The following is a 16,212-nucleotide window of genomic DNA, read 5'->3' as shown; positions in this document are numbered from 1 at the left end:
AGACACCACAACTAAAAACTGAAGTGAGCATTGTATTTGAATTAGGTGACATTAAAGGATATAAAGCGATCAAGGGTGGCGATCAAGGTGATTTCTGCAAGGAGTGGGGACTGCAGCTAGTGATATCCTTTCGCCCAGTTTGGTGCGTGTTCCTTCCTGGTGGGGTGAGACAAGACAGGTCAAAGATAAGCACAGTTTATAGTATATTTGTGTAGGTAGTTAGAGCCTATATTGAATACCCGTTACCTGCCTTTTAGTAAGAGATATTGTAAATGAGAAAAAAAGAAGTGATTTAATGTGACATTAAATCACTGTGTGTTGTATAATGATCACAATAATTAAACGAAATGAAACAAACCAAATAAAGGACCGGAATGAACATTGCCTTGAATGTTGGCGCTGGGTGGAGCATTAGATATCTTGTTTTGCATGGAGGTGCCTCAACATTGAAGATGTATTATTGTTGTATGCCAGTTCTTGTGGGCATAGTAAACAGCGAACCTTAAAATAATGCAAAAAGTGTGACTGTTTAGAGAGAAACACCTGGACTGGCCTGTTAGAATAGCCAATTTGATCTGAATTACTAGGTAGGCTAGTTAATGCATCTAGGCTACTTTATTTAGCAGATAATGTCTGAATGACAGTGCCGGGAATAATAATAATAATAATAATAATAATAATAATAATAATAATCAATAGGCCTAATAATACAACAGTCCATAAAACGTAGCCATTTACCTTATTCGGGGATAGTAGGTCAAAATGTTCCCACACCCTTGAACGCTTCCTTACGTTTGTACTGTTGTCCATGTTGTATTTTGAATAAACAGCTCTGAAATAAGCACGTCAACTCGATGAAACACAACAAAACTTATCTAGGTGTTCGCCGCGCGTCTCTCCCGTCTCTCCTCGGAGTGAGTAGTATTGGTGCAGCGGCATTTATTCGAATCCAGCAAACCCTTCCGGAGTTTCAGTGACGTTCGAAGCTTCGGACATCATCAGTCACGTGCTTATTTCAATTTGAGACAAGCTCCAACACTGTTTCGAACCAGTGTGCTTTGCGGAAGTGATACAAGCTTCGGTGCCTTGGTGTCAAATGTCCCATCACTACACTGTTGGAGAAATCATTAGAAAATGGAAGAAGCTAAACATGACTGTCAATCTCCCTCGGACTGGGGCTCCATGCAAGATCTCACCTCGTGGGGTCTCAATGATCCTAAGAAAGGTGAGAAATCAGCCCAGAACTACACAGGAGGAGCTGGTCAATGACCTGAAAAGAGCTGGGACCACCGTTTCCAAGGTTACTATTGGTAATACACTAAGACGTCATGGTTTGAAATCATGCATGGCACGGAAGGTTACCCTGCTTAATCCAAGGCCCGTCTTAAGTTTGCCAATGACCATTTGGATGATCCAGAGGAGTCATGGGAGAAAGTCATGTGGTCAGATGAGACCAAAATAGAACGTTTTGGTCATAATTCCACTAACCGTGTTTGGAGGAAGAATAATGATGAGTACCATCCCAAGAACACCATCCCTACTGTGAAGCATGGCGGTGGTAGCATCATGCTTTGGGGGTGTTTCTTTGCACATGGGACAGGGCGACTGCACTGTATTAAGGAGAGGATGACCGGTGCCATGTATTGTGAGATTTTGGGGAACAACCTCCTTCCCTCAGTTAGAGCATTGAAGATGGGTCGAGGCTGTGTCTTCCAACATGACAATGACCCGAAGCACAAAGCCAGGATAACCAAGGAGTGGCTCTGTAAGAAGCATATCAAGGTTCTGGCGTGGCCTAGCCAGTCTCCAGACCTAAACCCAATAGAGAATCTTTGGAGGGAGCTCAAACTCCGTGTTTCTCAGCGACAGCCCAGAAACCTAACTGATCTAGAGAAGATCTGTGTGGAGGAGTGGGCCAAAATCCCTCCTGCAGTGTGTGCAAACCTGGTGGAAAAACTACAGGAAACGTTTGACCTCTGTACTTGCAAACTGTACCAAATATTAACATTGATTTTCTCAGGTATTCAAACACTTATTTGCAGCTGTATCATACAAATAAATAGTTAAAAAATCATACATTGTGATTTCTGGATTTTTTTTTTTTAGATTGTCTCTCACAGTGGACATGCACCTACAAAGACAATTTCAGACCCCTCCATGATTTCTAAGTGGGAGAACTTGCAAAATAGCAGGGTGTTCAAATACTTATTTTCCTCACTGTAAATTAAAATGGGTTCTATGGGTACCCGTGAGTCTCCCTTTTATATAATAAAGGGGGTGGAATTACTTTATACAAAGCTGAATGATATTGAAATTAAGTTTAAATTGAGTTACTGCGTAACCTCCTTAAATTGTCAATAATCTGAGTTTTAAATATTGATAAGGGTGATCACCTCTTTTATGAAAAGACCATTTCTGAGCCAAAGATGTCCCTGCGAGGTGCTTCTCATATATAAGTCATGCCTTGCATTCAGGATATATCCCTCTGAAAATCGCTTCAGGACAATCAACTTCATTGTGTTTTAGCCATAGGGTTTGAGCCTTATCAACATATCGCTCAACAGAGAGCCCAGACAGATGATTGAGAGAAACTATTAGGCTTAGATCATTCTGCAGACCTCGATGCATTTTGGTTTGATTTACCCTTAAGCAGAGATGAATCTGACAATTTCATGGCTGATATGAACCAACATGCTTACGATCTCTCCGGAAACTCTTCTTAAACAATTAATATATGGGGCTGATCTCCATTGCATGCGATGAAACATACATAATCAGGCTGTGCTGTGTGACACATGTTAATGCATTAGATCAAAATGCCAATTTGCAGAGTCCAGTTGAGTGCTCTAAAGAAATCCTTCCTGATGGCAGGTGGAAATGTCATGAAGTTGAATTTATTCATGTGAAAATTAGAGACACATTCCTGTCCGTTGGCCCTGGAAACAAAAGATTAACTCCCCAGAGAAGAGTGACCTGGAGGACAGACTCACGCATACCAGCTGGACTTGACGCCATTAGTCCCCCCCGCCCCCACCACCACCACCAAGCGCTGCTTGCTCTAAATTGACTCCTCGTTTATGTCACAGAAATGTGATGGGCTTTTGTCACAGAGAGTTGGAGTGATATAATGTGAGAATCAACCAAATGTTAGTTTATAGATCAAGTAATCACCAAATACAAATACACATGGACCAGCATTGATCCCACCAATTTAATCCTTAGAGGATAATACCAGGCAGGCAGCAGCTTCTGTCCTCCAGCCCTGAAGTGATGAGTGCAATAAATCTGAGGGCGTATTGCATCTGTGTGAACGTCACAGTTGCCTGAAGGTCTTTCCTGTACAGCATTTTTTGTAGAGAAATTATTTATTTAAAGAAACCTTCAATTGTTTTATTTTTATTTTTAATTTCACATAAGAGGAACCAATGAATAGTATTCACAAAAATTCTGAGTTCATTATTTCAGGTCTATTCATCAGTTGTTTCATAGTTGACAATATAGGGTTAATTCATATTTCAGAAGAACAGAAGATACTGGGGCACCTTGCCGGAAATTACAGTTTTTTAACATCATTTTATCCAATCCGTAGTCACATTTTCAAAATTCTTCCATTCAGGCCATACCATTAACACAATTCATGTTGTTACCACAAAATATGCAGTCAATTAACCCATTTCTAAAATGTTGATTTCTCCATTACATACAAGCTTGCCCAAAACCAAAATTATGGATATTTCTGGTCTCATTTACAAATGCTTGCACACAACACGTCAGAATTTAAGACATAATGTTCAAAACCTTAAATATTGTACAAAGCCTCTGCTTCTGCAACAACAGCAGCTCAAACTCAATATTGAAACAGCTGATAAGCATTTCTGAATCAACATTGAAAGGGGGAAGAAACGTCATCAGGAAAAGGGCCAACGTTGGTGTGCCGGGTCAGAGAGGAGCAAATATTACACTGTGTGCTGCAATCTCAAGTGCTGGTTTGGTCCCGCAAAAATGCCAGATTGGTCCCTACAAGACTGAGCGACTTCTTTTGTTTTTAGATAACCTCCACCAACAGAAGAAGAAAGGTTTACTGCACATCCAAGAATGGTCCCCCCCACTCGCCTTTCTTTAACCCCATTAAGGAATTTTGTTCTTCCTAGAGGTGGAAGGTGTATGATCATCTGCCACATGAGCAAATGTCTTTGCAGAGACATCTCAGCTGAAAACTGCCAGGGGTGGATAAGGCATCCGTTTCTATCTGAGGTGCATAGCAAGAGACAACATTACAGTACAGTAAGATGTGATGTGAATGAGAACATGTTGCCAAAAGCTGAAGATTGCATGGATTAGAACAGGACTGTGCATTTTTTTTCCCTTCTGTGCCTTTTTTGTTTCACTGTAATTGTGTATTTGACATTATTCTTACACATTTTTAACCAAAAGCCATATAGGTTGAATTATATGCTGATCACTGGCTGCAATTTCCTGTTCCTAATAGTAAAAGCTTTTACTTCCGCAATTCTGTCATGTACAATTTTTTCTATTGTAGATTCTATTAAGTAAAGATGACTTATTCACTTTTACATAGTTTGTTGCCAAAAATGCACACATCTGACCCTCAAGCCAAAAATATAGGGTGGTTTAAGTAAAAGGAAACTGAATTACAAAAGGCAACGGATTTTACATTGTCTATTGTATGCAGGTAGAACTGAAACATTAAAAGTAATGCAGTTTCTGTAATTTCATCAACTGTTAGTATTTAGAAAGTCATTGTGCTATGATTGACTATCTGTTCCTTTTGGGAGGGAAAACGTGCTAGTGATTTGACTGAATTATTTGATTTTGGGTCAGGTTTGTCGTGTTTTGATAGAGTTAGTGTATGAAGAGAACTTTTTTTGAATGTAGAGTTGGTATTTAATGAACAAAATGTGGTTTTGAGCAGCTAATTGTGTGAGGTAGGTGTGTTACTGTGTTAACATTTTTGAAAAAGTATAGCAATTGGAAAAAAGAAACCAGTAACAATTGATATTGAAAGGAGGTCTGCAAAGGCTGATCTCTTCAGCATCATGAGTCAGACAGTATCATTACCTATACATTGCTGCCACCTAGAGGACATACGGAGACATCGAAAACATTCCATGCTTCACTCTAGTGTGTGTGATAAACATAGAATACTGGAATAATCCATTCAGTCAAACCCTTGCCTTCTGATAATATGGAAAATAATGGATATGAATAACCTAAAATCTACTTTTATTTTATTCCAAAGAAAAATATAGAGATTATTTACTTACGTAAAAATAATAAAAACCACAATAGAAAAATCCCCCCAAAAGTCCTTCATTCAGGCTAGTTTATATTTAAAGTATTATTGGCTAAATCTACATGATTTATTATTACAGCTGTATTAACTGCATTTTCATGTTGCAGCTGGTTGAGGTTGAGCTAGTTTGACCTTTTGATATATTGTTGGGCAGTTTAATTTGTAACAATTATATAATATTTTATAGACTGACGCGTTATATGTAAAATACTAATTGTATAATAATGTAATTATTGCTGTCAGATAAATGTAGTACAGTAACAAGCACATTCTTTTTCTTTCATGTTGTGGAGTAGAAATATATATATATATATATATATATATATATATATATATATATATATATATATATTTTATATATACATATTACATTTTATATATATTACATAATACTTTTAAAATTAATAAATTAATAATTGTGAAATTCAACTACAATGTAGATTATATGATAAAGATGAAGACAAATGTCTGATCAATTCCATTCAAGCTTGATTGTTCATCAGCCTGGATGTTCAAGTTTAAATATTGTAATATTCCATATTGGTGTCTTTCAGCATGAAAATTACGAACTAAATCTAAGCAACTTGAATGAAGTTTTTTGAATATTGAACTCTTGTATTTTATGTCTGAATTCATATTATCTTCTGAAAGAGGGGAATAAACATAAATGCAGATAGGTGAAGTGAGATACATTTCACAAATAGTTATTCAGTTGCTTACAAGATTGAAATCCTTTTTGTTGCTTCCATAAAGTAGCATAAAATTGAAATTCTAAAGTAAAGTACAAGTACCTCAAAATGGACCACTGCATATCCCTGCAAATATCCTATCACTGGGTCTTTTATCTGCAAATACTAACAATGAACACCACATGTACTGTATTTCCGTACATACAGTGCATAACATCAATCTGTAATTGTGATCAAGTGAAAAACACATGGCAAAATGCAAGATTACTTTTATTTGATTTGCTGTTTGCTCTGTTACAGTGGTAGGAGGCAATAACAGTAAACTGCTGTTTTGCATGTAAAGGCAATTTAAATACAGCATGGGAATGGCAGACTTGGCCACTAACTATGATTCTTCCTGTGCTACATATGGGGTTAAAGAACAAAACAGGAGTGTGAAAAATAAAAATGATATGTAGATTTAAACTTTGGAACTTATGACTTTAACAAGGTCTCATTCTCTAATAGATTTGTTGTTAAGATGAAAAAACACCAAAAATTCACCAGAATGCAGGAAATGAAGTGTTTGACGCTCAAAGTTTACTGGTGGAGGAACTTTATCAAACAAAAGCATTAATTTACGAGAAAGAGAAGGAAGAAAGGCTCCAAACTTTTTCAAAATTAAATAAATCAAGAAATGAAACAAAATATAACCACTTTGCCATTAAATGCAAAACTGAACAAATTTAATGACTGCAACAGTAGTGTAGGCAGTGTTATGGGGAGGAGGAAAAAGAAAAAAACACTGGCTCCATTCGGGCTCTGGCCCGAAAATTCTCATAAGCTGTCGGGCAATGGCCGGGCTAGGGCCTGAGCGTGTCGGGCCAGAGCTGGGCCAGGGCCTAGATTTTTGGGCCAGTGCAGGGCTTTATATATGTAGCCATGCCCCTAAAGCATCCCCTTCTGTGCCAACCAAGCATATACTATTACATATCTTCAATTTCCAAACAATTCTTGTTTTATTTCACATCTCTTTATGATTCCATTTCAGATTTTCTCTTACTGCATCGGCTCAGCCAAAACTGAGTCTTTCACTCCAGCAGCCAGCACAGCAAAGAAGAAGGAGGGGAAGAGGGAGCGGAGGTAGAGGGCCACCCTAGGGATGGGGTGGGCCAGTACAACCTCCTTCTTCTTCCTGTTCACAGTTTGCATAATCTCATTGGCCAGGACTGACGGGCGCACACCATGGGTCAACTGGCTGGTGATAACTGTGGAAGAATAGATACATTTAGATGTGTCAATGTACTGCAAAAAAATGGATATTTCAAACATTTGAAAATTGCCCTCACACCTCCTATCTATTTCCCATAAACTGATTATGAATAATTTTTCATATATATATATATATATATATATATATATTACCACTTCAGTCACTTCCATACCAGTTCTTTTACTCACATGCAGCCAGGGTGTTTGGTTTAGGGGCAGGCTCCTCCACAGGTGGCGGGTCAGAGGCGTTGATAAAGGTATGACTGATGGTGCTGACAACTATGCCAAACTCCTCCACTTCCGCCCGCAGGCAGTCGAAGAAGGCCTGCGCCGCATGCTTAGATGCAGCGTCTGACAAGTGCCGACACACACACACACACACACACACACACACACACTCTGTATGAACTCTTGTTCGCATAAATGACTACATCCTCCAAAATGACAATACAGATGAACACCTCTCAAAAACAATTTAAACAAAAATGGAAAATTATACATTCATGAAGGAAGGATTTATTGCAGGACTGTTGTATTCAACTGCATTAGTTTTTATCTAGATGTGCCTAATAAACTAGTTATCTAATCCGGAGATGATGATAATGATGTGACATTTCATCACAACATAAAAAAAAACACATACTCATGAAGTGATCCACTCACAGCATTTACTTCTATTTTATGATTAAAAAATACTTACTACTGCTACTGCTAATACTTAATACTTACTATAGATATAAATACTATAAAGTAATAGTATCTACTTTAGTACCGTTTTTAGCAATAAAAGAAGGGTATATGCAAATATTGTTTTCCGATTAAGGTGAACTCACCTAATAGAGTGCACGCCCATATACGGAGGCTCAGTCCTTGGCACAGCGGGCCTGGGTTCGACACCGACCTGCAGCCCTTTGCTGCATGTAATTTGCCCTCTTTCTCCCCTTTCATGTCTAAGCTGTCCTATCAAATAAAGGCCTAAAAGCCCAAAAAATAATCTTGGTTGAGAAAAGCTCATAAAGACTTTTATTGGCAACTCACATGAACTTCTGAATGGGACAGCGAGTCTTCCCTGGATGCTGTTGACCAGCACAATGTGCCCCGATCTTCTTGAGATCATTGTTGGAAGAACACCTGCCACATGATTTTGATATATTAGCATTTTGATTAAAAAAAAATCACTAAGAACCATCATCATAGAAATAGTAGTGGTTGCCTATTTGGTGAAGATTTTCTCAGGAATGTCCAGCCTACCTTTGGCCAGAGTACTGGGGCCAAAGTAGTTAATGTCCATTATATTCCTGTCCATTTCCAGGGAGACACTTTGCACCTGGGCCTTCAGCTTCATGCTGCTGTTACAGATCAACACATCCACACAGCCGTAACACTCCACCACCTCAGCCACCACGTTCTCCATGCTGTCCATATCACTGAAGTCCAGGATAACCAGCTTTGGGGCAAATGTCTAGGGAGACATAGTATTGTATTACTTCGCAAACTAATATGTTCTTGTCATCAAGCATCAATCTGACTAGATTGTTGCTGTCATGACAACTATTACAACTATTTGCTCAGTTTCTTGTTAGAATGACAAGTAACTTTCTCCTTATAACATAATTGTTTTCAGGTTCTATCAATATATGTTGATGTTATGATGGCATTTCTTTCTCATTATTACTAACTACAAAATTGTTTGACTTTAAAGGGATAGTTCTATATTTTGTTGCTGAGAGTTAGATGAGAACATCGATACCACTATGAGAGTGGTATCGGTTCTCATCTAGATCTAAAAAAAAATTATCTTTTATTATTATTATTATTATTTCATTGTTTGAATTTCCTTGAATTTATGCAAAAGTTCTTGGATTGTTGTGTAGCTACCCACTATGATGATGAATCAGTGCTGAATTTCCCAGATTAGCCTTGTCTAAATGTAAACCTTAATGTATATTACAATTTGAGAATGTACAATAATCTAGGATTTATCTAGGTCTAGCGGGACTAGACTACCCTAACCCAACTTTCCTTATTTTAACTTTCCACTTCCACACCTGAAAAAACAGACCTGAACAGCTGCTTAATGTTTTAAAAACAGCACATGTTTTACTTGATTAATTAGTAACAAAGTGAGGCGGTGTTTTTTAAAAATATGCTTTTGTCCACATCAAAAACGAAATGTAAAACTAAACATGTGGGAAAGGAGGCACTCAGCAGTACCCAGTATCTGTAATGTCATCATATTTTATGTCTTTGTTTGCATTTTGACACAACCTTCAAATTTGTACTTTAATGATATTTTCACCATGCCTTATCCTAAGCATAATATTCATACTAGTCATTATCAATTTGTCTTGACAATGAAGGACCCATTACAAAAACATATGGAATTGTCTTGTTATATAACATAGCATCATTACATATTTTAATGAGGTACGTTTCTTGATTCAGGATGCCCTGGTGGCCTAGGGGTTAAGGCGCTGACCATGAACCAAACCATTCCTGGTCAACATCTGTCTGGGGAACTTTTTTGTATGTCATTTCTATTTGCCTCCCCTCATTTCCTGTCATCTTTCCACTGTCTACTTTCTAATAAAGGCTTAAAGTGCCTCATAATAATATATAGTATATAAGTTTCTCGACTTAACTAGGCACATAGGTATTGTGTAATAACGTGAAGGTTTCTGCATATACGGTAGCAAGATAAAATGATGTGTTGTTTAGAAAGATTTCTTGGTAAAAGTGAATCACTTGGTGGGTAGTTATAACAAGACAAATGTTCCAACATTTCAACAAAAATGACTTTTGTTTTTCTCTACACTTTAAGAATGCTTTGACTGGTGCCCATGTTTCATTGCATTCCATCTCATTCTCTTGCAGTTTAAACTTAACCATTCCATATGCTTCAGTAACCCATTCATTCTGTGTAGGTGTATTATCAGCAATCCAGTTGTTCATAATTGCCTTATTTGTGACCATACATAGTGAAATAAATATATTAACATTGAGAAGATCTCACAGATATTGTTTGTCAAGGCAGTACCAATACACTGGAGTGAAAACATCAAACGCAATTACGAGAGATTCAGCAGTGGGAACAACAAGGCAAGTGAGCTTCAGTCAATGTTAATCAACAGGAAAACAATTTCAATAGTAACAAGAAAAATTTGTTTTGTCTTATCAACAGCTAATAAATAGCCATGAGTTCATATGTTTGCTTATTAGATTATGTTGTTATCCATTTATGTACTTTTTCCATATAGCTAGACTCTGTCCTGTGTATAGAAGATCCATGGAGGACAGTGGGGTGTAAGAGAGGATATCCTGTTATTCTGTTGACAAAAGGAGGAAGTGGTGATGTGGAAGGTCGCAAGAGAGCAGAGGATTATGATAAAAACAAGGACAGAACCTGCTATTCTCTTTCTTAAAACTGTAAACCCACCATGTCATGTCAGTGTCATGTGTTAATTCGCTATTTGAGTGATTTGTAGGATGGAAAAGTCTTTGCTCTCCCATAAGAATTGTCACTGTACTGTCAACTTTTCCAGAGTATACTAATAGAGATGGTAGGCTAGTTTTTATTGGAGCAGTAGTGAAAGATTTGTTTCTCAGCTGGGGTTTGCCAAAAAGATAAATCATCACCACAAAAAAAGAGTAATGGTTTTAGTGTGGAAGGGTTAACTCAGAGTATGGCATGTTTATGATGTTTCAAACTTAAATGAATACCAGAATGCATCATTTTTTTCATTTCCTCACCTCGCTGGGGTCAGCATCATTAGTCAGATAGTCATACAGAGACTCAAGCTTATCCCAGCTAGTCCCACACAGGATCAGTCTGGCACCGCCCTTATGGAAGAGATGGGCACATTCTGAACAGAAACAAAAGAAAAAATAGTTTGACATTTTGTAATATACACTTATTTGCTTTCTTGCTAAGAGTTGGATAAGAAAATTGATACCACTGTCATGCCTGTAGCCTATGCTAAATATGAAGCTACAGCCAGCTGCTGATTAGCTTAGCTTAAAATATTGAAGCGACCCTGCAGGACTAACATGGGAGAGACTCTTGGGGAGTTCATGGGGGGAAGATGTTGTCCCTAGTTCAACAATTGATGAAATTGAAATTGAAATTGAAATTGAATTGAATTGTTAGGTCAGGTTCAGGAAAGTGGAGGGGAAGAGAAGTGAAAGAAGTGAGAGTTGGAGGAAAAAAAGGAGGGAATAGAAAGAAAAGGCTGAGGAGAGACCCCCCCACCCACCAGTTATAAGCTAACTAGCTAGTTGCAGCTACAAGCCTTTTTGTTGTTTTGGGCACTTTTTCAACACGTTTATTAGCTTGTATGCTAGGATAATATAACCCAGATCTCCAGTTAAACTTCAGTCACTGTGTCCTCATTATTCAGCAAGCAAGCTGTGCAGCGGAGCCACAATATTTATACTGTAGACTGAAAATGGGAAAACACCTAGCCTGGCTCAGGTCAAAGAAAGAAATATGGCCACCAGCACCCTTTAAAGCTCACTAATGAACATATCTCGTTATGTAGTTTATGTATGTATTAGACTACTTCTTGGGTCGCAGCAGTGACTTTCTTGAATTCTTTTCATCACAGTGACTGCTTCCAACCAAGGAAAATAGAAAATTATATTCTATTTTCTTTGCTTTTGACCAGTCTGGCACAGACAACAAATTGTTGCTAGGCAACCAGCCAAGATTCCAGAAAATTGCTGCTTCCAACCAAGAAATATTGCCCTGTATAAATTACAAATTGTCATTTACCAATCTCATGTCTCTACATATGAAGCCAGAGCCAAGAGGCTTAGCTTAGCAGAAAGATTTAAAGTAGGCAGGAAAGAGCTAGCCTAGCTCTGTCCAAAGCTTAAAAAAGAGAACAAAACAGCTCACTCATTAACATAGAGTGGTATTGATCTTCTCTCTCGGCAAGAAAGCGAATAAGTGCATACCCTAAAATGTCAAACTATTGCCATAAACATGCACTTCAAAGCAAAACACTTTGAGATGAGTCAGTCTCCATTACTTTTAGTCATGGCTACAATACAATAATCATCAAATGACACAAATCCAAGATCTACAGTATATCACTATGAGTCAATTGTTCCTTAGCCCCCAAGGATTACAAGTCTTCAATTTCATTGAATTTGCCACTGAGACATCCTGCTGACAGACATGGTAAAAAAACTAAATCTTTATGGCAATAAAGTAAGGTTAAATATTAAAAACACAAGCAGGATTACCAGTTCCCAGCCCCGACACAGCATCAGTGATCACCACCACTTTGTTTCGCACTAAGGACTTGGACATAAACTGCATGACCTCATTGTAGATGTAGTAGATCCCAGCCGCAACGACAATTAGCAGGGGCAGCACCATCACAGAGGGCAAGGCCATGTTCTATGGAGGAGAGGGCAGAGGATCAATGCAGGCAAAAGCTACAGACCTACTGACCTGCATTAGAAAAGCCAGCAGTCTGTGCTGACGGGACACGTGGGATCAGGTTTTAGGTCTCCTAAGGTGTGACTCATTTGTGGTGTAAACTAATACAGGGTTCATAACAAAAAGTGCATGCAACACATCTCAGTTATCTGAAGGCTAAAAATCAATTCACTCAAATTTTTCCTGGTATAACTCATATTTTGTGTTTGGTATTATTTCAATGATGGAAACCAATAATTGATGATGGGTTTTTATTATGATTCATTGAATCAGTGTACTTCAGAAAACAGTAATTGTTCCTGATGATCTGTCAGAAGCAAGTACGTGTGTGACAGTGGGTCAGACAGTAACCTTCCTAAATCAGTTTCTGCAAAGGAATGAACCTCAGGCTGTGAAACAATGCAATACAATCCCCGTAGCATGTGTCTCTTCCTGTCTACAATGAGAGAAAAGAAAATCTGAGTATAAAATTTTTTAAACAATTTTTAACCTATGGAAATACTGGATTTGTATTTAAAGCGTATGACAAGTACTGTAATTTGTGCTGTCCATGTATCTAAAGATACTTTCAGACGAATATATCAGATCTACACTGTGTATGTACGTGTACTTGCTTCGTCTGTGACAAACTATAGTTGTAGAATAGAGCCATACAATTCAGTGGCCCACTTTCATGGCATGGACTCAACCATTCTCACCTGACTTCGTTCATTCCCAATCATGGTCCAAATTTACCTGACTTCACTCACTACTAATCATGGCCTACTCTATAAGTCCCACCCATTTCCTTTGTCCTGGCTGGCAGCAACATGAGGCTGCATGTGAGGGGCCGCTGTCCTCACAATTCAGATGCAAATCCTATGGTTGTGTGGTTGTTCCTCATATGTTGTGTTACTCTAATGGTTATTTGAAAGTGGATGTGATTTAATTCTTGACCAGTATATATATTGGTAAATGTTGACTTGTCGTCTTGCCTGTTTGCCTTGAGACTATAGGAATAATATTGTAAGTGCGCAGTGCACATGATTTGTTAATTGTAGCCTTTAGGAAATACCAGTATCCTTATAACCTGATTTAGTTCAATTTCTTATGTAATTGTCAAATTAATGTTTATCTATTAATATAGTACTCTATAATTTAAGCAGTGATAGGCCCACCCCTCAGGTAAGCGTATTTATACGCATTGTTTTGTTTAGGCATCTAATCATTATATTTGATGTATGTTGATTAACTGTATTGTAATTTGTGTCTTTTCTGTTTATCATTTTATAGAAAAAAAAACACATAACCGTCGAGCCTCATCATCCGCTTTCGCCCTGAATGTGTGCAGAGTAAATAAATGGCTTAAATGGAAACACCTGTTGTCCTTCTTGCCGATGTACCATGGCGATGCTCAACTCCTGAAACCCAATCCAAAGAGACTCAACGATAGTTTTCTGCTCTAAATGTGTTAAAGTAGAATATGTAGTGAGTATTTCTTTACTATCTGTAAACAGTGTTCAAAGATGGCCCTTCCTCCTCGGGCCAGAGAGAGAACGCAGCAGTAGTCAAGCAAGCTAGAGAGTGAATGAAGAGAGGGAGTGCTGTACAAAGCAGTGAATCTGAGGAATAAAACTCTTTTCGGATTTATTAAATTCGTATTCAGAAATTTGTGCTTTGTTTTAACGCAGAAATAAACACACCAACCCCTCAATTGGGAATATAAGTGAATGCAGTGCTTCATCCTGTCTATTCTGTGTCTGTCCGTTAGACATGTGTCTTACGGGATGTGAACGGTAAAGCGTAGGTTGGAAATGAAAACGTGCTGCAAAACCTGCACGCTGTTATTGGCTGTGGTTTCCACACCCAAATGGGGCCTAAAGGCTCTTTGTTGATGCCCACAAATGTCTGACACTCACCAAAAGAAAGAGACAAGAGAAAATACAGGCAGAGGGCAGGGTCTCTGCAGATACAGACACCACTAAACACTTCTCTAATGGTGTTTTAAGTGCTGATTGAGAGGGATTCCTCTTTTATTTGTAAAAAAAAAAATGCTTTTATAAATTGCATATTATACGTTTAAGCCCCTTAAGGGAAGAATTTGTATTTGGTGGCCTTGCTAACACACTTACCATATAAGTGAGTTTGAGGAGAACAGCTAAATATATTCTGGCCATGCTGCCGCCACAGAATGCCTTGACTATGTCCAGGATATTGTCATAGGATACCCCAAGGGGGGCAACTGAAGAGGCTCACATTTATAAGCAAAGGGTGACCTTACTTGCCCTGCTTGACTCGGGGAAAATACATTAAGTTTATCAGCATGTTTTTTTATGAGCCAAAGATTATTGTACAGACTAACATAATTGAATCAAACCTAATCCACATATCTAGTGTTTATGATGATTCTAGAGATAGGGCTGGGATTCGCTGATTCACAAGGTCTGATTCGATTACATCCGATTCAACAATAAGGTTAGGGAAATTTCAGTTACAATATCACTTTTGCTTAGATATAAAAGAGATTCTCAGATAATTTATGCTGTAAATTGTACAAGCAAGAAGCAACACTTACATGTATTTTATAATGCACCAGGTAAATGTTTACATAAAGAATTGACCCTAAAAAGTTAGTTTGAAGTACTTTTTACTTAACAGGACTAACTAAGTTTAGGCACCAAAATAACTAGTTGAGATTGTGGTTTGGATTAAAACAGCAGTCCCCTTATGTAATACTCTTTGGAATCGAACAACCGGTTTATTGGGTGAAAGTCTTGTGTTTTCCCCTTAACTTCTTCCGGGACACAAACTCCACTCCCCCCGCATGAAAGCCCTTAGACTGTGTCACGTGATGCCCTTATCCATCCATGGTGAAAAGCCAAATATTAAAAGATCGTTTTCTAGGTTTTTAATAATCTAAACCAGATCACTCAAACAAAGATTAATTTAATGTGGAGAATCAATTTTTTTTAACCCAGCCATATCCAGAGACCCGCTTTCCAGCTCAGCACCATATGGGCTGACACATTCCAGTAGGTTAGTAGTCAGCTTGTGAGTGCACATCTATAGCAACCACACACACACACACACACACACACAATCACATAATCTGTGTTATTCTTGGTTCACTTACAGCAGCACGAACAGGGAGCTAATCCTTCAGAAGGACTAGGACTGGCTGTTGTTTTTTCCGGATTTAGTTAGGTAACAGAGGCCCTTCTCCCACTATCTTTCTGGTCCATTCACACAGCTCTGTTCCTCTGTCTGTCTGTCTGTCTGTCCCGCTGCTGTCCACTGGAACCTACTGCTTATAATAGCTTCTGCTTCAGTCAGCCATTAATACACACATGTGGTATCTGAGGCATGACCCACTGTTGCCAGCATGAAGAGATGATTGACAAGTGAGAGTCTCAGTTGTGTTAAGGTGCAAGTGTTTGCATCGTACTGCCGTTTTTTTAAATGACTCTCTTATCAATAAAAATTGAATGCATAAATAACATTTTCCCAGACCAGAATACAGCTTCAAGACTCCA

General features: G+C 38.2%; 1 protein-coding gene across 1 annotated transcript; it reads right to left on the bottom strand.

Annotated features, from left to right (window-relative positions):
- Nucleotides 1-6,255: 6,255 nt before the first annotated feature.
- dhrs7cb (dehydrogenase/reductase (SDR family) member 7Cb) lies at nt 6,256-16,008 on the bottom strand. Its single transcript, XM_028568692.1, has 7 exons — nt 15,813-16,008; nt 12,502-12,658; nt 11,005-11,117; nt 8,506-8,716; nt 8,293-8,385; nt 7,444-7,605; nt 6,256-7,250 (listed from the first exon to the last, which is right to left on the bottom strand). The coding sequence occupies exons 2-7, from the start codon at nt 12,653-12,655 to the stop codon at nt 7,042-7,044; spliced, it is 942 nt and encodes a 313-aa protein (XP_028424493.1). The 5' UTR covers nt 12,656-12,658; nt 15,813-16,008; the 3' UTR covers nt 6,256-7,041.
- Between the last annotated feature and the right edge of the window lie 204 nt (nt 16,009-16,212).

This window comes from Perca flavescens, chromosome 21 (genome assembly GCF_004354835.1).
Source record: "Perca flavescens isolate YP-PL-M2 chromosome 21, PFLA_1.0, whole genome shotgun sequence".
In the NCBI taxonomy this organism is placed as follows: Eukaryota; Metazoa; Chordata; class Actinopteri; order Perciformes; family Percidae; genus Perca; species Perca flavescens.
This window is presented reverse-complemented; position numbering and strand designations above follow the sequence as displayed.